The sequence below is a fragment of the Oryctolagus cuniculus genome, chromosome 1 (assembly GCF_051225735.1).
Source record: "Oryctolagus cuniculus isolate XC-2025 breed Fujian yellow rabbit chromosome 1, ASM5122573v1, whole genome shotgun sequence".
NCBI classification, from domain to species: domain Eukaryota; kingdom Metazoa; phylum Chordata; class Mammalia; order Lagomorpha; family Leporidae; genus Oryctolagus; species Oryctolagus cuniculus.
The window spans coordinates 63,824,134-63,847,231 of NC_142867.1; the positions used below are offsets into that span (position 1 = coordinate 63,824,134).

At 45.3% G+C, this 23,098-nt stretch overlaps 1 protein-coding gene and 1 non-coding gene across 6 annotated transcripts in view; both read right to left on the reverse strand.

Moving 5' to 3' along the window:
- CLPB (ClpB family mitochondrial disaggregase) overlaps window positions 1–23,098 on the reverse strand; it is a 140,694-nt gene that overhangs the window by 79,759 nt on the left and 37,837 nt on the right. For all 5 annotated transcript variants that reach the window (XM_002708715.6, XM_008264387.5, XM_089330372.1 and 2 more), the window contains exon 4: window positions 2,492–2,595. In XM_002708715.6, coding sequence (XP_002708761.3) covers window positions 2,492–2,595 — 104 coding nt within the window. The remainder of the gene's footprint in view (window positions 1–2,491; window positions 2,596–23,098) is intronic.
- Window positions 22,459–22,565, reverse strand: LOC127484974 (U6 spliceosomal RNA). The gene has a single exon (XR_007912177.1). It is a non-coding gene; the product is annotated as a U6 spliceosomal RNA (small nuclear RNA).

The following is a 23,098-nucleotide window of genomic DNA, read 5'->3' on the forward strand; positions in this document are numbered from 1 at the left end:
TGGAAGAAGGCCCAAGTGTTTGGGCCCCTGCAACGTTCGTGGGAGCTTTGGACTTGACCCAGCCTTGGCTGTTGTAGTCAACAGGGGAGTGAAAAAGCAGATGGAAGATCTATCTCTCCCTCTGTAACTCTTTCAAAATAAATAACAAATTCTTTTAAAAAATAATGATAAAAACAACCAAACAAAAACAGCAAGAAAGGGAAAAAATGAGGAAATGATCTAGAACAGTACTGGCAAACTATAGTCTATCAGCTAAATCCAGGGTGTTGCCTATTTTGTAAATAACGTTTATTGATTGGCTGGTGTTGTGGCCTAGCCGCCTGCAATGTTAGCATCCCATTTGTGTGCTGAGTCCCAGATGCTTCATTGCCAACCCAACTCCCTGCTAATGGCCTGGGAAAAGCAGTAGAAGATGGCCCAAGTACTTGGGACCCTGCCAGCCATGAAGGAGACCCAGAAGAAGCTCCTGGCTCCTGGCTTTGGCCCCAGCCATTGCAGCCATCTGGGGAGCGAACCAGTAGATGGAAGATCTATCTCTCCCACTCTCTGTGTAACACTGACTTTCAAATAAATAAATATCCCTGAAAAATAAAATTTTAATGAAACACATCCAAGCCCACTCATTTGAGTACTGCCTATAAGTTGCTTTCGCAGTATAATGGCTGAGCTGAACAGTTATAACTGAGACTTAATGGCCTACAAAGGTTTAAAATGTTTACTTTTTGACACTTTCTAGATAGGTTTTGCTGGCCACCAATCTAGAATGTTCAATATGAGTATCAACTTGGAAAGAATCATTAGGACACAAAGTTAAAACTTTGTAGGAAGCAGAGTGTCAGCAGAAGCTGGACTAGATGGCTTCATAGCGCTGAGATTGTGTGAAATCAAAAGTAAGTACTGAGCCCTGGCAGGACCCTGAGAGCAGTGACAGCACTCATGGAGAATCCCCTCCCTCCTTCCCGGCCCCAGCTTCTTAGCAATGCTCCTTGCTTGTTGGTGACAGCACACGAACATTAGGCAGAATGAAGAGTGGTGATGCTGTGTCTGAGTGAGGAGAAAACAGCACATAAGCTGAGTCCCCCCAGTTCAGATTGCAAATAGAGGGCAAGTCTGACAGTCCTCGGGTTCTCTTCTGTCTGAAACATAAAGTGACTAAATTCCCCCAGCTCAGGGGAATCCCAGGAGTATAGGCCATGGCCTGCATAGGAAATAGTCAGCTGAGGAGGACAGGAAAGACGTGGGCAGATGAGAGTTCAAATAACCTCAGCAGAGGCAAAGAATTAGAGAACATTCCCAAGAGCAGCTGAGGGTAGGCTGGAACTACTGCCCAGGACAGGCAAACATCTGTGATGGATCTGGCCTCAGCAATGGAGCTGTAATAGCTGGGCTCCAGCAGAGAGAGGCGGAGAGGCAGCGCGAGGGCAGCCTCACACTTCCCTTGGGCAGCAGTTCTCTGATGACCTGGGCATTCCCCCTGTGCCACTGAGCTGAGAAACCTCCCTGGGGCAGCAGCAACACCTCCACTCTGGGTTATCACATACCCGTGGTGGCCTGGCAGGCCCCCTCAGAGCTCCCATGCGGAGTGCACAGCTCCTCTCAGCTCAGTCCCCTCCAGAGTCAGTATTATGAACCACAATGCTGTCAGCAAAGCTATACATCCTCCTGGCACTACTGCTCAGCTGGTAACCTCAGAGGAATCTCAGCCTCTGTGAATGGCCCAGGACCATGGGCTGGCAATGCGAACCATCTGGACAAGTGAAAACTCAAACACAGAATATTCCCTCTGCATTTAGCCAAACAACCCTGCTTAATTCTCAACTCTACTTTGGAAGAAGCACTCACTAAAGGCAACACGGATTGACTTGCCCAAGTACTCTCCAGCAGATGGTGACCAAGCCCTGTGACAGGTGCAACAGCCTCTTCGGAAGTCCAAACATCACCCATACAACATCCCAGAAGAGGCACTGATGGTGATCCCATTTTATAAGAAGAGACACCAAGGCACAGAGAAATGTCACTGCTTGTCCTGAATTTTACAGTAACTCGAGGGGCCAGTCCCAGAGACAGGATTGTATTTTTTATCTAGGAACAGGGGAAAAGCAGCATTCAGAGTAGTGTACAGGGACTTCTGAGGCTGAGGAAACCACTGAGACAACTTCTAGTTCAGGGGCACAGTCAATCTGCAGGCAACAGAAAAGAACAAATGCACATTCTATGCAGTTGCCTCAATTATTTTCTTGAAACCCACTCCATTGTCCATCTACTCATCCGAGGCTCCACAGGCCAAGGTGCTTTTGGGAGAACATGGTTGAAATATCCTCCATTTTATTAAGTATTGGTATCAGGCCTCTATTTTGTTCCCCAAGACTTCTGCAGTGACATAAATTACAGAACCAGAGATAAAGGACTTCCAACTCTGAGTTGCTAGTAGAGCAAGGCTGGTGGCAGTGACAGAGGAAAGCACACAGAGCAGCTGGGTGGCCTGGCTTACCTTCCAAAGAATGGATTCCCTGCTCCTTAGCAGTCTTGTAAACACTGCTGAAATCATCCCCAAGGTTTGGGTCAGCCCCCGCAGCAAGCAGAATCTGCACCACACTGGAAGAAAGAGAACAGTGTCAAAAACAGGAAAGTTGCAGGGAGTAGAGACCCGGATATGGAAGCAGGTTTGAGGACTGATTTGTTTCTGTCCATGTGAGTGACAACATGGCAAAGAATGTCAGCTCTGCAAGTGTAAAACACAGGGTAGGGGCAGGTGCTGTAGCACAGCAGGTAAAGCTGCTACCTCCAGTGCCAGCATCCCACATGGGCACTGGTTCAAGTCCCACCTGCTCCACTTCCGATCCAGCTCTCTGCTATGGCCTGGGAAAGCAGCAGAAGACAGCTCAAGTCCTACACCCATGTGGGAAGACCTGCAGGAGGCTCCTGGCTCTGGATTGGTGCAGCTCCAGCCGTTGTGGTCAATTGGGGAGTGAATCAGCAGATGGAAGACCTCTCTCTTTCTCTCTGCCTTTCTCTCTCTGTGTAACTCTTTCAAATAAATAAATAAATCTTAAAAAAAAAAAAAAAAAAGACAGGGTAGGACAGCAGGTTCTGAAAGTTATCAGCTCAGAGGCTTGGGACAAGTTACTTAACACCTTTGTAAGGCCCAGCTTCCACAACTGTAAAATAATACATAGTTTACTCAGTAACCATTATCAGATGCCTACGATGCTCTACATTGTTCTAGAATGTCTCTGCCCTCATAGAGATGGCAGTCTGTTTGGAAGAACAACAATTAAGCCAGCTTCAAACTCTAGACTGGTCCCCATGGTTCCAGGCTCAAGTGAGTTCAAGACTCAAGTCCAGCCGGTGCCGCGGCTCAATAGGCTAATCCTCTGCCTGTGGTGCCGGCACACTGGGTTTTAGTCCCAGTCGGGGCGCCGGATTCTGTCCTGGTTGTCCCTCTTCAGGCCAGCTCTCTGCTGTGGCCCGGGAGTGCAGTGGAGGATGGCCCAAGTGCTTGGGCCCTGCACCCGCATGGGAGAAGCAGGAGAAGCACCTGGCTCCTGGCTTTGGATCAGTGCAGTGCACCGGCCGCAGCGTGCCAGCCATTGGAGGGTGAACCAATGGCAAAAGGAAGACCTTTCTGTCTCTGTCTACTCTGCCTGTCAAAAAAAAAAAAAAAAAAAAAAAAGAAGACTCAAGCCCAGTCCTTTAGACTCCACTGCTAGGCCAGTCCTGGTAGACAAAGGCTCTGAGACGACACTTGTAGGCTCGGGCTCAGGGCCAGTTCTCAAATACCTAGGACCCAGGCTCAGACCCTATGGACTCAGAGCCTAAGCCTGTTCCAGTGGACTGAGACACATCCCAGTGCCTGGCTATCTCTTGCAGATTCAGGCTCAAGGCCTATCCTTGACTCAGGGTATTCAGGCTGGCCCTTAATTCAGGCTGCCACTCCCAAACAACAGGTCAACCCCAGTGCATCCAGGCTCCAGGCTCCGGGCACCAGACCAGCCAGCCCCAGGACTCTAGCAGCAAGTTTACCCATGGACCACATAAGATGATCTGCACAGAATCGTTGGATGGGCTGATTAGTGTGAATGACTTTTCCAAACAAAGCCAATCTGCAAAGACTAGAACAAGTCCCTTCTTCAAACATGCAGACATCCAACACACAGTCACAATCAATAACAGAGAAACAGGACTACACCAAAGGAGCACAATAAAGTATCAGTATCCAACCAACCCTAAAGATGTAGAGATTCATGACCCAGCTAAGAAAGAATTCAAAATAATTGCTTCAAGGGAGCTCAGCAAACACCAAGAAACCACAGAGAAATAATTCAACAAAATCAGGAAAATAATGACTGAAACCAGAAATTTAACAGAGAGAAAGAAATTACTATTTAAAAAAATCAGACAAATTTGGGGGCATAAAAATACAATGACTGAACTGAAAAAATGCAATAGAGATCATCACAGCAGGAATGATCAAACAAGATAAATCAGTGCTTTCAAAGATAGGTTATTTGACAATATACAATCAGAGGAGAAAAACAGGGAAAAAATGAAGGAGGTTCACAGAATTTAAGGGACAGCATCAAAAAGATGTTTGAGTTACAGAAGTTCAAGGAGAGACAACAAGGTAGGAAGTTTATTTAAGGAAATAGTAGCAGAATATCTTCTAATTCTGGAGAAAAAATAAAATATCCAGATACAGGAAGGTCAAAGACCTCCAATCAGATTCAAGCCAAATAAGATTCGACCAAGGGGCTGGTGCTGTGGTGAAGTAGGCTGTGGCGCCGATATGTGTCCTGGCTGCTCCTCTTCCAATGCAGCTCTGCTTATGGTCTGGGAAAGCAGTGGAAGATGGCCTCTGCACCCACATGGGAGACGCAGAAGAAGCTCCTGGCTTCAGATGGGCCCAGCTCCAGCTGTTGTGGCTGTCTGGGGAATGAACCAGCAGACGAAAGACCTCTCTCTCTGTCTATCCTTCTGTCTGTAACTCTACCTCTCAAATAAATAATTAAAAGATTCTACCAAGATATACTATAATCAAATTGTCAAAAATCAAAGACAGAAATAGGATCTTGCAAGCAATAAACAACCAAATAATATATAAGGGAGTTCTATCTAAGCTAACAGATTACTCAGTAGAAAGCTTACAGGCCAGAAGCAAGATGATCTGAAGTGCTGCCAACCAAGAATATTGTACCCAGCAAAGCTATCCTTCAAAATAAAGAAAAGATAAAGACTTTCCCAGACAGACAAAAGCTAGGTAAGTTGATCATCACTAGATCTATTCTTACAAGAAATGCTAAAGGGAGTTTTTCAAGCTGAAAAAAAAAAAAAAAAAGGATATAAACAAGCAACACAAAAACATACAGGGGCCAATGCTGTGGGAGGCGGGTGAGGCCGCCTCCTGCAGTGCCAGCATCCCACGTGGGTGCTGGTTCGAGTCCTGGCTGCTCCACTTCTGACCCAGCTCTCTGCTATGGCCTGTGAAAGTAGTATATGATGGCCCAAGTTCTTGGGCCCCTTCACCCACATGGGAGACCTGGAAGAGGCACCTGGCTCCAGATTGGCTCAGCTCCAGCCAGTGTGGGCATTTGGAGAATGAAGCAGCAGATAGAAGACTTCTCTTTTTTTTTTTTCTCTCTCTCTCTGGCTTGCTCGCTCTTGCTCTCTTTGCCTCTGCCTCTCTAACTCTGCCTTTCAAATAAATAAGTCTTTAAAGAAAAAAATATATAAAAGTATGAAATTCACTGGTATAAGTACACAAATTCAAAATATTCTAATAGTGGTATACATATTACAACCTTAGTATGAAGGTTACAAATATAAAAAATAATAGCTACAATTGTTTAAGAGATACATAAAATAAAAAGATTCAGGGACAAGTATTGAACATAGTGGCAGAGATACCACTTGGGATGCCTTCATCCCATCAAAGTGTCAGTGTTCAAGTTCTGACTCTGCTTCAATTCCAGCTTCCTGCTACTGTGTACCTTGGCGGGGAACAGTGGATGGATTGTTCAAGTGGCTGGGTTCCTACCACCCATATGAAAGACCCTGTTTCCAGCTCCTGGCTTTGGCCTGACTCAGTCCCAGCTGTTGTATTTGGGGAATCCATCAGTAAATGGAGAAATTCTGTCTCTGTTTCTCTCTCTACCTTTCAGAAACAACAATAACAACAAAGATATAAAGTGTGACAAAAAAATCAAATGTGGGCTTATGTGGAAAAAAGTTATATGTAACTTTTTATGTTACATAAAAAAGATGTTTTATGTAAGCCTCAAAGTAAGCACAAAGCAAAAACTTACAGTAGATATAAAAAGACGAAATGTAAGGAATCAAAGTGTACCACTAAAGAAAAACACCAAATCATAAAGGAATACAGCAAGAAAAGAAACAAAAGATGTACAAAGCAACCAAAAAATAATTAACAAAATGGCAAGAATAAGCCCTTACCTATCAATAATTATCTTGAGTAGAAGTGGATTAAATTCTCTAACAGAAAGACATAATAGTTGAATGGATAAAAAATAATCTAACTAAATGTTGCCAACATGACTCATTTTACCTAAAGAATACATAGACTGAAAATGAAAGGACAGAGGAAAATATACTTCATTCAAACAGAAACCAAAGGAGAACACAAGTAGCTATACTTACTAGATAAAATGCAAGGATACACCAAAAAGTTCATAGAAAAATGGAGTTTATTTTGCTGCAAAATATTTTAGAAATCTATATGCAGTTTTTTCATAATACATATTTTCCATGGACTTTTTGACAAACCTTTGTATACATGGATTTCAAAAAAAAATTGTACCAAAATAAACTTATATTTTAATTCTATTTGCCATAAATGTTTGAAGTAACCTTATAGATTTTCATTCAAAAACTGTAAAATGAGACAAAGGAGGTCAATGAAAAAGGGGTCAATTCATTAAGAGGATTTAACAATCATAAATATATATGCACCCAACATCAGAACACTTAAATAAAGCAACTATGAAGATATGAAAGGAGAAAGAGACTGTAATAAGAGGTACAGTACCAGCAGGCAACCTCAATTTTATACTTTCAGCAAAGGCCAGATGATCCAGAGAGAAAACCAGATAGGAAATACTGAACCTATTTTAGACCAAATGGACCTAGCAGGCACATCCACGACACCCCATCCAACAGCAGTAACACACATTCTTCTCAAGCATACATAAAATATTATACAGAATGGATCACGTGTTAGGCTGCAAAATAAACCTTATCAAATTTAAGAAGGCTAAATCATACCAAGTATCTTTTCTGACTATAACTGTATGAAACCAGAAATCAACAGTGGGAGGAATTTTGGAAAATTCACATATATATGGAAATTAGCAACATGCTCTTGAACTAATGGATCAATGAAGAAATTAAAAGAGAAATTGAAAAATATATGAGACAAATGAAAATGGACACATAACATATCAAAAAAAATTTTTTTTTAATTTATTTAGTTGAAAAACAGAGTTGCGGGGGGGTGGTGAGGGAGAGTGGGAGAGAGAAAACGAGCTCTTCCATCCGCTGGTACACTTCCCAAATGGCTGCCAGAGCTGGGCCAAGCCAAAGTCAGGAGCCAGGAGCTTCTTCCAGATCTCCCACATGGGTGGCAGAGGGCCAAGCACTTGGGCCATCTTCTGTTGCTTTTCCCAGGCCAGAGAGGAGCTGGATGGGAAGTGGAGTGGCTGGGACACAAACTGGCGCCCATATAGGATGGTGGTGTTGCAGGTGTTGGTTTTACCCTCTACACTACTATGCAGGCCCAACATATAAAAATTTATGAGTTGCAGCAAAACTAGTTCAAAGAGGGAAGTTTATAATGATAAATGCCTTCATCAAAAAAGAAGAAAGATATCAGACAAGGTAATATTACACCTCAAGGAACTAAAAAAAAATAACCTGAGCCCAAAGTTAGAAGGAAGGAAATATAAGATATTAGGGCAAAAGTAAATGAAAGACAAACTAGAAACTCAACAGAAAAAATCAATAAAACTAAGAGTTTGTTTTCTGAAAATAAAATAAAATTGATAAGCCTTTAGCTAGACTAAGAAAAAAGAGAAGATTCAAATAAAATCAGATATGAAACAGGAGACCTTATACATCTGTTATCATAGAAATACAAACGATCATGAGAGACTACTATGAACAAATTGGATAACCCAGAAGAAATGGATAAATTCTTTTTTTTTTTTTTTTTTTTGACAGGCAGAGTTAAACAGTGAGAGAGAGAGACAGAGAGAAAGGTCTTCCTTCCGTTGGTTCACCCCCCAAATGGCCACCACGGCCGGTGCGCTGCGCCGATCCGAAGCCAGGAGCCAGGTGCTTCTCCTGGTCTCCCATGGGGTGCAGGGCCCAAGCACTTGAGCCATCCCCTACTGCCTTCCGGGGCCACAGCAGAGAGCTGGACTGGAAGAGGAGCAACCTGGACAGAATCTGGCGCCCCAACCGGGACTAGAACCCGGGGTGCCAGCGCTGCTGGCGGAGGATTAGCCAAGTGAGCCACGGTGCCAGCCAGAAATGGATAAATTCTTAAACACACACAATTTAAGAATTAAATCTGAACAGACCAATAATTAGTAAGGAGATTTGAATGGGTAATAAAGTCTCCCATAAAAGAAAAGTCCAGGGGTCCGGCGCTGTGTAGTAGTAGGTTAAGCGTCCACCTGCAGTGGCAGCATCACATATGGGTGCTGGATTGAGTACCAGTTGCTCCACTTCCTATCCAGCTCCCTACTAATGGCCTAAGTAAGCAGCAGGGAATGGCTTAAGTAAGCAGCAGGGAATGGCCCAAGTGCTTGGGCCCCTGTACCCACGTGGGAGACCTGGAGGAAGCTCCTGGCTCCTGGCTCTGGATTGGCCCAGCTCCAGCCATTGGAGCCACTGCGGGGTGAACCAGTGGATAGAAGACAGCTCTAACTCTGCCTTTCAAATACATAAATATATCTAAAAAACAAACAAACAAAAAACACCTCCAGAATCTCATGGCATCATTGCTGAATTCTACCAAACATTTAAAGAAATAACACTAATCCTTCTTAAACTAATCTAAAAAATTTCAGTAAGGGGGAACACTTCCAAACTCATTTAGAAGGCCAGCAATGTTCTGATACTAAAGTCAGACAATGCCACTACATGAAAAGAAATTTATAGGCTGGGATTGGCATTGTGCTACAGTTGATTAAGCTGTGGTCTTTGATGCTGGCATCCCATATGGGAGTGCCACTTCGAGTCCCAGCTGCTCTGCTTTTGATCCAGCTCCTTGTTAACGTGCTTGGGAGAGCAGTGGAAGATGGCCTAAGTACTTGGGTCCCTGCCAACCACACAGGCGAAATGGATGGAGTTCCAGGCTCTTGGCTTTGGCCTGGCTCAGTCCTGGCCATTATAGACATTTGGGGAGTGAACTGGGGGATGGAAGAGCTCTTACTATCACTTGGCCTTTCAAATAAATAAAATAAATCTTAAAAAAAGAGAAATTTATAGGCTAACATATTTCATAAGCAGATGTGAAAATCCCCCATAAAATGCTAGCAAACTAAATTCAACAGCTCATTAATAGGACCATTCACTATGATCACGTGGGATTTCTCCTAGGGAAGCAAGGATGGCCCAACATTCAAAAATCTATAAGTATGGTATACTACGATTACAGAATATAGGAAAAAGCTGTATGATCATCCCAATAGATGAAGAAAAAGTGATGATAACATTTAACACCATTTCGTGATTAAAAAAAGAGAAGGAATGTCCATCAAAACAATTGTGGTCATATATGACAAACACACAGTAAAAATATTCAAAGGTGAAAAATTAAAAGTTTTTCCTCTAAGATCAGGAAGAAGATGAGGATGCTCACGCTTCCTATCTCTTCTATATAGTACTGGAAGGCTTAGCTACAGCAATTAGGTGAGAGAAAGAAACAAAAGGCATCCATAAGGAAAGAGAAGTTAAAGTGTTCACATTTACAGACTACATGATCTTATACTTGAAACCCTGAAGACTCCACTGTGGTGGAATGAGAAGGCCATGCCAAGATGGCCGCTGACAGTGGAGTCTGCCTGGCAACAGGCTGTGATTGGATGGCTTCAGAAACTGCCTGGCAACAGGGTGTGACTGGTTAAGGCACAGACAGCCCCTTGAACGGATTGGCTGCCTTGGCAATATAAGCTGTTGTAGCAACTGAAATAAATGAGTCTGCAGGCTGCTTGCCTCAGGCCTGCTTTCACCCGACTCCCAGGGTCCGTGTGGTGACTCCACGCCTCTTGCCCCCACCACGCTCCTCCTCCCAGAAAAGAATCCACTGCAACACTCCACCACAAAACAAAGCAAAACAAAACAAAAAAACAAAACAAAAAACAACAACAAGCAAACCAAACCAAACAAAAAACAAACAAAACCCTCAACTTGTTAGAACTAACAAATCAAAGTTGCAGGATACAAAATCAACATACAAACAGCAATAGTGTTTCTATACTTATCAACAATTTTTAAGAGAAAGCAAGAAAATAATCAGATTTAGAATAGCTACAGAAGAAAAACTAAAGCACAAGAATAAACTGAATAAAGGGACGGGAAAGACATGTACATTCAAAATTACAAAATAATGAAGAAAGAAATAAATGAAAAGACATCATCTGGCATTCACAGATTGGAAGAATTAATAAAATGTTGATACTACCCTAAGTAATCTACACATTCAATGAAATCCTTATCAAAATTTCCAGGACATTTCTCACAGAAATAAACAAAAATCCTAAAATTTATATGGAGCCACAAAAGACCTGAAACAGCCAAAGCAGTCTTGAGCAAACAAGAACAAAGCTGGAAGCATCACACTACCTGACTTCAAAACATGCTACAAAGCTATAATAAAAAACAAAGCATGGCACTGGCATGAATACAGCCACAGAGACCCACTGGATAGAAAAGAGCACCCAGAAAGAAACCCACTCATCTGTGGTCATTGAATTTCAAGAGATGCCAAGAACACACAATGGGGAGTAGACAGTCTGCAACATATGCTGCTGGGATAACTAAGTACCACATACAGAAGGACGCTCTCACACTGAATACAGAAGCCAACTAGAAATGCACTGAAGACTTCAATGTCATAGAACTACAAAACTATTAGAAGAAAATGTAGGGGAAAAGCCCTGTCACACTGCTTTGGAATCTTATTTAAAGGATGACTGCCCAAAGATGAAAACAGACAAAAGGTATTACATCAAGTTAAAATGCTTCTGCACAGCAAAGAAAATAATTAACAGAATTCTAGGAAAAAAACCCATGGAGTGGGAGAAAATATTTGCAAACAATATATCTAGGAGGTAAAAGTCAAACTATATAAGGAGCCCAAGCAAATCAATAGTAAGAACAGCAATGTTGTTAAAAACAAGCAAAATACTGCATTTCTCAGAAGAAGACATACAAATGGCTAACATGCTTATGAAAAATATCACTATCAGGAAAACGAAAATTAAAATCATAGTAAGATACCACTTCACCCCAGTTAGGACCCCACTATACCACAGTGCCAGCCCCATGGATGCATATTTTTAAGTACAAATGTATGTACATGTATATATGGATCATATATAAATTTTCTCTCTAAACACACAGACATTCCCTTCCATGTGCTAGGTATTTGCCTTCAACAGTTTTTAAAACTAATATTGTAGTTTTTTTTTTTTTTTAAGATTTATTTATTTGAAACAGAGTTAGAGAGGGCAAGCGAGCTCTTCCATTTGCAAGTTCACTTCCCATATAGCTGTAACAGCCAAGGTTGGGCCAGGCTGAAGCCAGAAGCCAAAAAATTCATCTGGATCTACCACACGGGTGCAGGGCCCCAGGACCACTTCTGCTGCTTTCCCTGGCACATCAGCATGGAATTGGATAGGAAATTGAGCAGCCAGGACACAATCTGGTGTCCATTTGGGATGTCAGCATTGCAGGCAATGGCTTAACTTGCTGTACCACAACATTGGTCCAATAACATTGCTTCTCAAAAATTATGTATTTAAGTATGTATTATGTATCAAAGGCAGAGTTACAAAGAGAGAGGGAGAAGGAGAGAGACAGACAAACATATCCTTCCATCTGCTGGTTCACTCCCTAAATGGCTACAACAGCCAGGGCTGGGCCAGGTGAAAGCCAGGAGCTTCATCCAGGTCTCCGATGTAGGTAGTAGGAGCCCAAGCACTACGGCCACCTTCTGCTGCTTTCCTAGGTACATGAGCAGGGAGCTGGATTAGAAGTGGAGCAGCTGGTACTCGAACCGGAACTCCTATGGGATGCCAGAGCTGTAGATGGCAGCTTAACCATCTGCGCCACAGTGCCGGCCCCAAAAAGTCTATGTATTTTTAAGGGTTTTGATAAATATTACTAAATAGCCTTTCAGAAAAACTGTACTCATTTTATTTTCACTAGAAAATTATGGAATAAGATAGTAAGTGTGCTTTCTCTTTAGCAAAATAGGACATCATTTTTTTTTCTGAATGTGCTTGAAAATAGAAAACTGAATCATATTATTGCTTGAATTTATATTTCTCTGATTACTAGTGAGGCTCTGAAGTTTTAAAAATGTCGGCCGGCGCCGCGACTCACTTGGCTAATCCTCTGCCTGTGGCGCTGGCACCCTAGATTCTAGTCCGGTTGGGGTGCCGGATTCTGTCCAGGTTGCTCCTCTTCCAGTCCAGCTCTCTGCTGTGGCCCTAGAAGGCAGTGGAAGACAGCCCAAGTGCTTGGGCCCTGCACCCGCATGGGAGACCAGGAGAAGCACCTGGCTCCTGGCTTTGGATCAGCACAGTGTGCTGGCCGTAGCAGCCATTTAGGGGGTGAACCAATGGAAGGAAGACCTTTCTCTCTGTCTTTCTTTCTCTTTCACTGTCTAACTCTGCCTGTCAAAAAAAAAAAAAAATGTCTAAGAATAAGTCATTTCTTCTTTCTTTTTTAAAAAATATTTATTTGAAAGGCAGAGCCACAGACAGAGAGAGGGAGAGGGAGGGGGAAAGGGAGAGAGAGTGAGTGAGAGGTCCACCATCTGCTGGTTCACTCCCCAAATGGCTGCAACAGCTAGAGCCAGGAGCCAGGAGCTTCTTCTGGGTTCCCATGTAGGTGCAAGGGCCCAAGCATTTGAGCCATCTTCTGTTGCTTTCCCAGGCAATCAGCAGGGAGCTGAACTGGAAGTGAAGCAGCAAGGACTAGAAGTGATGCCACAGGCGGAGGCTTAACCTAAACCACAGAGCCACCACCCCCTTTAAAAAAAAAATATTTACTTGAAAGGCAGAGTTACAGAAAGGGAGAGAGTGAGGGAGAAAGAGAGATCTGCTGGTTCACTACCCAAATGGCCACAATGGTCAGGGCTGGCCAGGTTGAAGCCAGGAGCCAGGAGCTTTTTCCAGGTCTCCCACACCGGTGCCAGGTCAAGTCCTGGCTGCTCTACTTCCAATCCAGCTCCCTGCTGATGTGCCTGGCAAAGCATCACACAGGAGGCCTAAATGGAGTTGTAGCCATTTGGGGAATAAACCAGCAGGTGGAAGATCTCTCTCTCTCTCTCTCTTTTTTTAAAGATTTATTTTATTTATTTGAAGGACAGAGTTACAGAGAGAGGTAGAGACAGAGAGAGGTCTTCCATTCACTGGTTCACTCCCCAGATGGCCACAATGGCCAGAGCTGTGCCAATCTGGAGCCAAGAGCCAGGAGCCTTTTTCAGGTCTCCCAAGCAGGTGCAAGGGCCCAAGGACTTGGGCCATCTTCTATTACTATCCTAGGCCATAGCAGAGAGCTGGATTGGAAGAGGAGCAGACGGGACTAGAACCGGCACCCATATGAGATGCCAGCACTTCAGACCAGGGCTTTAACCCACAGCGCCACAGCACTGGCCCCTCTCTAACTCTGCCTGTCAAACAAACAAATCTTCAAGGAAAAAAAGAAAACAAACTAGATTCCATCTTCTACCTAGCTGAGGTTCTTCTACATCTGATCTAACATAGTTGGCTGAGTTTCCTCTGTCTACTCACCTTACCTAAAAGGATTTTAAAGATTACCTTTCACAGGTAGTTTATCCAGAATATGGATTAAGAAAGGTCTCTAAGCAGCTAAAATCCATGTCTAAATTTCATATTTTTCATTTACAATAGTCTGTCACGCTCTCACTTGGAGACTAGTTACTCTGAGTTTACACACAATCCAGATTAACACTGGCATTAGTCCTCCTATTTCCCAGAGGGTTAAAGGCCAGAAGGGTATAAAAAGCCTGGTACAGACAAGCACACTAGCTGAAGGGAATGTGACACAATATCTGATAGAAAGGCAGTATGGCTCAGAGGCTAAGAGCATGGCTGTAAAATTCAAGACAATCAGAGCATTAAAATGAAAAGACAGTAATTAATGATAACCCATCATAATTATATTTATAAATTATAATTTTAAATCATAAAGTAAAATAAGGTTCCACAAGTCTACACTGAAAATAAATTAGTGAGTGAGGGAGAAGAAAAGTTTTTCTTTATATGGAATGACAACTATTAAATGGAGGAGGAATGATGAAATTTGAAAACCACCATTTTGTAACCTAGTAGGGATCATCAGGAATAACAACAGTATCTAGCTCATACTTGTTTGGCTGTGTTAATGAATGCAAAGTGCCCACATCAGCATCTGGCATATAGTAAGTTCTCAAAAATGTTACACTTATTACTTTGTACCTGACACTGTAGAAGGTCCAGAGAAGTACAAACTACGACACTTAAATTGGGAAGACAGTATGGCATTTTCCAGCAAGCACGGGAAGATGTGGGCTCAAGTTAAAGCTCTATCACTGGCCAGCGCCGTGGCTCAATAGGCTGATCCTCTGCCTGCAGCAGCGGCACACGGGGTTCTAGTCCCAGTCAGGGCGCCGGATTCTGTCCTAGTTGCCCCTCTGCCAGGCCAGCTCTCTGCTGTGGCCCGGGAGTGCAGTGGAGGATGGCCCAAGTCCTTGGGCCCTGCACCTGCATGGGAGACCAGGAAGAAGCACCTGGCTCCTGGCTTCGGATCAGTGTGGTGTACCGGCCTCAGTGCGCCAGCCACAGCGGCCATTGGAGGGTGAACCAATGGCAAAGGAAGACCTTTCTCTCTGTCTGTCTCTCTCACTGTCCACTCTGCCTGTCAAATAAATAAATAAATAAATAAATAAAAAAGCTCTATCACTAATGATCATGTGATCATAGATAAAACCTGACACCTTCAAGCCTCCACTTCTTTACCAGTATAATGGAGATCGGATACCTCTTTTGGAGGTCCTAAGTGAAAAAAAACTCAATAGTGCCTGCCACTCAAGAAAGCTCCATAAACAGGAGCTCTCTTCTTTTTGTCTATATAATCTTTGCAAAAATCATGTGAAAATCTGGGCCGTGGTAAACACCAGACCTGTACCTGACCACAGCAAAGCCCTGTGTTAAGAAGGCAGCATTTCTATATTCTGTACAAGCTGACATGTTTTAAAATCCAAGTGAGAAGGGTAAGTTGATCTAAACTCAAAGGGACATAATTTGGTTAATCCTCAGCCGCTGTGTCCCATCACCATTCAATCACACCCCCTCCCTCAGCAGGCTGTCCCTCCAGGCAGACAATGTCACTAACTGTGCTACCTGGCCCTCTCCAGGTCCATGAGTATTGATTCCATCTGTCCAATTTGCAGGCCGCAGGATGTGTCCAAGCAACCATGTATGCTGCTCTTGGCCCTGCAGGGCAGACAGTGGTCTGGCAGGATGGGGAGAGGAGGGTGACTGGGATGGGCTCTGGGGTTGCTAACCCAATCAAAGGAAATGGGCAATTCACTTCACAAACTTGGAGGCCAAAGAGGGTAAGGACCCAAGATAGTGATTCATCCTGCAACCCTGGTCAAGATTCCCTTCACTTCCAATAAAACTACAAAGGCAGCAGTCCCACTGGAGAGTATAGATAGGACTCAAGGAACCACGGCTGCTTACCTGACAACAGGGATACCAAACACCTCACCAAACAGTAAAGAGGCTTTTTTGTCCAACTGTCATCATACAAAAAGCACTTAGCCCAAGCTCAAAAGAGGTCAGGCTGTTTTTGGAGAAGCCAGCCTGATCAGACTAGAAGGCTACACAGTATGGTCCACCACTGGCCTCACTGGAAGGATGGGCTGCAGCAGGGTAGGAGGCTAGGCAGAAAGTTAAGGCAAGATCGATAGGAGCAGGCTTAACATTAGGCCAGGACTACAGGAATGCCGAGTAGTTCACAATCAACACAGAACCAAAGGCCAGATGCCAGACAGCAGAGGCAGAGAAGAGGCAGCGTCAAACACCAGGTCAAACACCAGGTCAGGGATCACAGACTCAAGGGTGAGGCAGACCAGCAGATTATAACCTGTCGCTCCCCCTCTTCATGGAGGAACGACACAGGACCCTGCGCTGTTCTTTCGTCTGCTCGGCCCTTCCCGGGTTTGCTGCTGGTTCTTCCCGGGTTGGCTACCGTCCCTTCCACCTCCGTGGAAGGGCGGTTCCCCCTGCCACTTTCCCCACTTCCGCGGGGGAGCGGCACACCGCCGGCCGGCTCTCTCGGGGGCTGCACAGGTGTTCCTTCAGATAGATGTTCCCCTTAGATGTTCCTGGTGCATGTTGTCTCTCTCCTCCTTTATAGTCCTCTTCCACCAATCCCAACTCTGCTACCCACACGCCGAGTACGCTGCTCTGCTCCAATCAGGAGCAGGTCCTACAGTTTATTGGTTGAACTGGAGGCAGCTGTGTAGAAGCTGTTTCTCCCTTCTCAGCGTCATATTGTGGGAGAGCAGATGCATAGAATAAGTCTTAATTCCAGTAACTTAGTCTAGTCCGAGTTGCTCCCCACAATAACCAAGGAATACATTTATGCCAACCAGAAGTCAAGACAAGGCTTCTGAAGAAGTGTCCAGAAACAGTAGTGAGATTTTGAAATAAAGTGATTTCTGCCTTTTCAGTGTTCGGCTGAAGCAGAAAGAAGTCCCTACACTCAGAACTGTATTTGGAAGAAGGTGACTTAGATGGGGAGATGGCTGACGTATGGAGTGCAGAGCCAGCTACATGAACAGCATCTGACAGCATAAAAGCAGGCAGGCAGGCGGGCAGGCAGGCAATGCTAGTAGTAGCCTGCAGCCTCTCCTTTGTTCTGGCCACCGTGCTGTGGGTTGGGCTTAGGAATTACTGCCTTAAAGTAGTAGTGGCTGGTACTGAATGGGCTGCAGTGTAAGGGCTAGGTCTTCACCGACTTATCAGTTGGATGAAAGGCAGGATACACCATTCCACTCAATTATTTTTTTCTGTAACAGAAAACATCTCCACTCAAAGAACAGGCACTCACGGGGTAAAGGTTTAGGAATATCAGCAGCCTTCTCAGTCAGCTAAGGATTTGGTCTATGGTACGACAGGATTCCCAACGCACCTCAGAGGGTGTAGATACTGTCCAGCTCCCCTAGCTCGCTTACTGATTTATGGAAGCAAAGAATGTCTGCAGCACAAGAGGTATGCTCCATTGTCCCTCTCCTTTGTGCTAACTCTCAGGCAGAGATGCTTCTGTGGAACCACTTTGCTTCAACCCAGGCTTTAACAGAAGTGCTAGCACCAAGAAGCCCAAAAGAAAAATGAGGCAAGGAGATGAAGAGCCAATTCCCAGACGAGGAAATTAAAAAAAAAAGAAAAAAAGAAAAAAAGATCTTATTATTAAGCATATGAAGAGATCCTCAAGTCTGTTACTTCAGAAATGTAAATTAAGATGAGATTATCACTTGAAATTCAGTATAAGGACAGAAGTTAGGAAACTGGACAGTGGTGAGTGCCAGTGAGGACCCAGGAATTTGGAACTCTTCACGCACTGTCAGGGTACAGAACAGCAAGCCGCTAGGAAGCCAATCTTGTAGGCCTTTTTCAAATTAACTTATGCTGTGGCTCACAAGGACAGGAGGGTACTTCATGAAGTTCATGGAAAATGGACTTAAAAGATTCTAATGCAAAAATTTCAAAATCCATTCACTGTTTTTTATAATATGCACTCTCCATGAACTTTCTAAAAACCCACTGGTATGTTTCCCAGAGAAATCCTTACACTGGTGCATACTGGGCAAACAGGAGACAGTTTAGGCCAGCCTTCTGTGACGGGGGGAGTGGCAGGGGGAGAGCAAGGCTGGGGGAATGGAGAAGTTAACAGAGCCACACAGTATGAAATGCAATGCAGCAGTCAGAATATCAGGCTGCTTACGTGTGGAACAACATGGAGAGACGATTTTGTAAGAAAGGGTTGGTTTCCTACTACCTTATATTTACACATTAATTGAAGTTGACCATTTATTCCTTCCAGAGAGTCTCTTCAATTTCAGAACTTCTGATTCCTACCTGATCTAGGGATCATCAGGGCTGAAGAACTAAGGACCCAGTGAAAAGAAGCAGCTCCATGAAGTATGGCAAATGCATTAAAGATGTCATTCCTGCAGTGCCCTTCAACAGGTGAGTGTGCACTCCACGGTAGGGCTCCCCAGTGACACTGACATCCCAGCCTGGGTCCATGCCCTTCCTGTATGCACAGCTTCCAGTACGAACTCCCACAGCAGGGAGCCCTCACCATACTGAGTCATGGTTGCCTGTTCATTTTTATTTGACTCTCCCTTTAGGCTCTGGGGAAAGGGCCATGTCAACCTCATTTCCCAGGTTCTTGCCCAGTGCCTGCATCACAATCAGATGTTTTCTGAATGAGGGCACAAGTGAATAAAATTTTTTCTGATGGGAAACAGGGGAGAAAGGTGGAAGGCAATGGTCTCTGCCCTGCCCACCTGAAGGTCTAGACTAGCCCACGGGTGGTTTAGGTCTGGAAAACCTTCCTTGTTCTCTCCAGGGTATCAGGCCTTGCCTAGGCCAACAGGCAGTTTCCAGACAAAGCTGAGGAAATGAACAGAAGGATGGTCCCTAAGTGGCAGCTCCTGGGATTCACGGAACTCCCTTTGGAGCCACAGCCAAATTAATTTGCTGCTCAGGCTGTAGCGAGATTAGAAGTGCAGCACATGTAGGCAGGTTCGCGCACAGGCCTTGACGAGCTGCAGCTTTTAGGGTGGTGGGGAGTCACAGCGCAAGGGAGGGCAGTGATGGTGATTCCTGTTCAGGCTTTCTGCTCTCAGTGGCTGCAGGGGCCTGGAGTCCTCACTTTGTTTAGGGAGGAGCGAGGAGGCCTGCAGTGAGAGCTGAGCCTGTGCTGGGCAAGGCGCGTGTCAAAGGCGGCTGCCGGCAGCTGGAGCTGGTGAAGCAAGAAGGGCAGCGATCCCCACTCCAGGTCGTCCCACACAATGGTGTGTTTCAGACGCTGCTCCAACGCCGCCTCCTCCCCACTCCACATCTAAAGCAGAGGGTCACTGTGAGGAGTGTCCCGGGGCCCACGGAGAAGACAAAGAGTGACCTATTCTCGACCCAGTGCACACCTCGATGAGGGAGGAAGCAAAGTGGTCACAGTCCAGGAGCTCTGCTGCAAAGTCAAATGAGCTGTGGCCCTTTCAGTAGCCTGGAACACTGGCTGGCCAGGGAAGCCGGGTGGCCTGACCAAACTCTAGAGGACCCGCGGCCTGGGGCAGGAGCCAGGGCAGGGACAGCGGCTTTCCTTCTAAAGCCAGCTACCTTTGGGAATGAAGGAAAGGTTAGGAAGTAAGCTACCTAGGCAGAAAGTGTGCTCCAATTTCCTCAAGTGAGGATAATAATCTTTGTTTACTTCAAAAGGTAAAGATCAATCATCATAACAAAGCAGCCACAGGCTGTTAGGCACTCCACACTCACTCTTTCAGATCCTTACAACAACTTGCAAGGAGGTACCAGTCCCGTTTTGTCAAGGAGGACACGGAAGCTCAGCAAAATAGCACAGGTTACTCTGGTGTGCGTATTTAATACGTACAGGAACCAATATACAAATCCAGGTCTGTTTTGATCCAGACCTCATACACATTTCCCTAGACCACAGTGGCTCTCACCCATCTGACCAGCTGTTAGTTTGTCTTACTACCCCAGTTACTGAGCCCCTACCATGCACCAGGAGAGTGATATTTGATTTTGACAAGGATCAAAATCAGTGGAGGGCTCAGACAGAGGTGACATAACTGGGGGCAAGGCTCAAGGAAGGCATGGCCCATTAAGTAGAGAGCCAAGGAATGAAGACCACTCATTACAGGGTTTTCAGGCAATCCTAACTTCACATCCTCAGGATAGTTCCAAATGTATTTCTTTTCTTTTCTTTTTTTTTTTTTCTTGATAGGCAGAGTGGACAGCGAGAGAGAGAGAGACAGAGAGAAAGGTCTTCCTTTGCCGTTGGTTCACCTTCCAATGGCCGCCATGGCCGGCGCACCACACTGATCCAAAGGCAGGAGCCAGGTGCTTCTCCTGGTCTCCCATGGGGTGCAGGGCCCAAGCACTTGGGCCATCCTCCACTGCACTCCTGGGCCACAGCAGAGAGCTGGTCTGGAAGAGGGGCAACCGGGACAGAATCCGGCACCCCGACTGGGACTAGAACCCGGTGTGCTGGCACCACTAGGCGGAGGATTAGCCTAGTGAGCCGCGGCGCCGGCCCTGGAACCCCTATTATTAACTAACCATTTTATACACAACTAGACAGTGTCCTCCCCAAAGCAGGGACTATGTCTTGGCTATCTCTGTTCTTTTTTTTTTTTTTTTTTTTTTTTGACAGGCAGAGTAGACAGTGAGAGAGAAAGACAGAGAGAAAGGTCTTCCTTTGCTGTTGGTTCACCCTCCAATGGCCGCCACGGCCGGTGCGCTGTGGCTGGTCCACTGCGCTGATCCGAAAGCAGGAGCCAGGTACTTATCCTGGTCTCCCATGGGGTGCATGGCCCAAGGACTTGGGCCATCCTCCACTGCACTCCCGGGCCACAGCAGAGAGCTGGCCTGGAAGAGGGGCAACCGGGACAGGATCTGGAGCCCCGACCAGGACTAGAACCCGGTGTGCCGGCGCCGCAGCTCAATAGGCTATCTCTGTTCTTGAACACAGGGCCTGAAAAAGGCGTAACTATTTGCTGAATCAATCCACTTTCTGACATTGTACTGCTGACTCACACACTGAGAGTTCAGTCAGCTCTCTGGCTTTACTACTTGGTTCTACACCTTGGATTTCACTTCTGGTTTTAGTTTTCTTTGTTGACTAAGACACTCACCTATTCTCATCACATTGCTCTAGCCCACTGAGATCCTTTTTTATGTTCCTAGTTCTTTTACCCAATATATTAATACCTCTTCAAGCTCCATTTAGTCTGCCCACTTAGCAGGCATTTATCAATGACCTCAATGAAATCACTGAAATAACTACCAAGGGGGACAGCACAGGGCTCCCTGCCTGAGTCTGCTCTCCAGCCTGATGATCATTCATACATCAACAATTACCAGGTTACTCACCATTTATTAGTCTGACTATCCTGTTTTCCACCTCATATTTTATTCAGGTGGATGTCATGAGAGACAGCCAAAATACCTTGCTGAAACCCAGACATATCATCACCATGTCTACTACAGACCCACCAACCTGGCAGCCCTATTCAAATAAGCAGCTGATGGCACAGCTGCTTTGAAAGAAGAGGGACAGGACTGGACCATATCATAGTCCCTAGAAATGGGGCACTAGTCCCAAACAGTGGAACAAGGTGAGCAATGGATGCTCTCTTGTCCCCAGCCAACACTCTCCAGGAATACTGCACTGAACACAGACCCCAGAAGGGGACACGGCATGGAGTAGGGGGATGGAAGTACGTGAGACTGTCACGTTAGGCAAATGAGCTGGCACTGCTTTCCAGAGAGCAGTGTCTCGGGTTGCCTGAGGTCGAAGCGTTGTCTGCCAAACTAGAAACGGGTGCACGCTGGAACTGGAATATCATTACTCTGAAACAGGATTATCTTGAGCACCGATTCCAAATGGGATTAGAAATGACTCTTTGTTACTCAGAGATAATCGGCCACAGCAGCAGTGGTGGGAGAAACGTCAAGCCCAGCACACTTTTCTGGGGGCATGGTGCTGGCATTCTGGGCATTTGGCCACAACCCTCACCCACCCTTCCTTGCTGGGAAATACTGGGCATTGTTCTGCATTGGGCAGGGGGCCACCTGGGACAAAGCCAGCCCCTCATCAAGGCACCCTGCTTAGAGCCCCCTGTTTTAAGCTCAGCTTCTTAGATAAAAAGGACTGGGAAAATAATTCCCTGAGCCCTTCTGCTTCTGAGTCACCTGTGAGATACTGAAGAGAGAGACATAGGTAACACAATTCCACCCTAAACAAAGGTAGGCTTCCTTGCAAGCCTTTCACTAACCTCCTTCTGGGGTGACCCACAACGGTCAGCTTAGTACCAGTAACGATAACTAAGACATTGCTGCTGCTGCTGCTGTTGCAGTACCTACCATGCTCCTTTTAAAAAAAAAAAAAAAAATTATGGAATGCTTCATGAATTTGCGTGTCATCCTTGCACAGGGGCCACGCTAATCTTCTCTGTATCATTCCAATTTTAGTATATGTGCTGCCGAAGCAAGCACCATGCTCCTGTTAACCAGAGTGGTAAGCCCTCGCCTGTGCTCTCTATATGGCAGGTGCCGTTCTCAACAGCCGGCACACACTCACTCACTCACACACTGAAGTCTCAAAATAGCCTTTAGAGGTAGACCCGTTTACCCCTATTTTACAGCTGAGGAAAGAAACACAGAAAAGTGAAAGACCCACCTAGGAAGAGGCAGAGCTTGGATCTGAACCCAGGAAGTCTGGCTCTGGAGCCCACAACTGTTCCACCTGCTAGATTGTCAGCCAGAAAAGATGGTGGTCAAGGTCGGTTAAGATCTTAACTACACACTCTGGTCCTCACAGCCTGCCAGCTCCGCACAGCCCTGCTTTCTCAACTTGGTGGCCTGGTTATAGGCCCAACTCTGGGGAAGGACCTCCTTTCATGTCCCCCCCTGCACGTCTCTCCCAGATCAGCCCATATGGTCTTTGTGGCTCTGACCATATCCTGCAGCCAAAGTGGGACTTGTTTTAGCCCTTTTCTGTCAACTTGAGTACAAAGAGAATGGTTTGT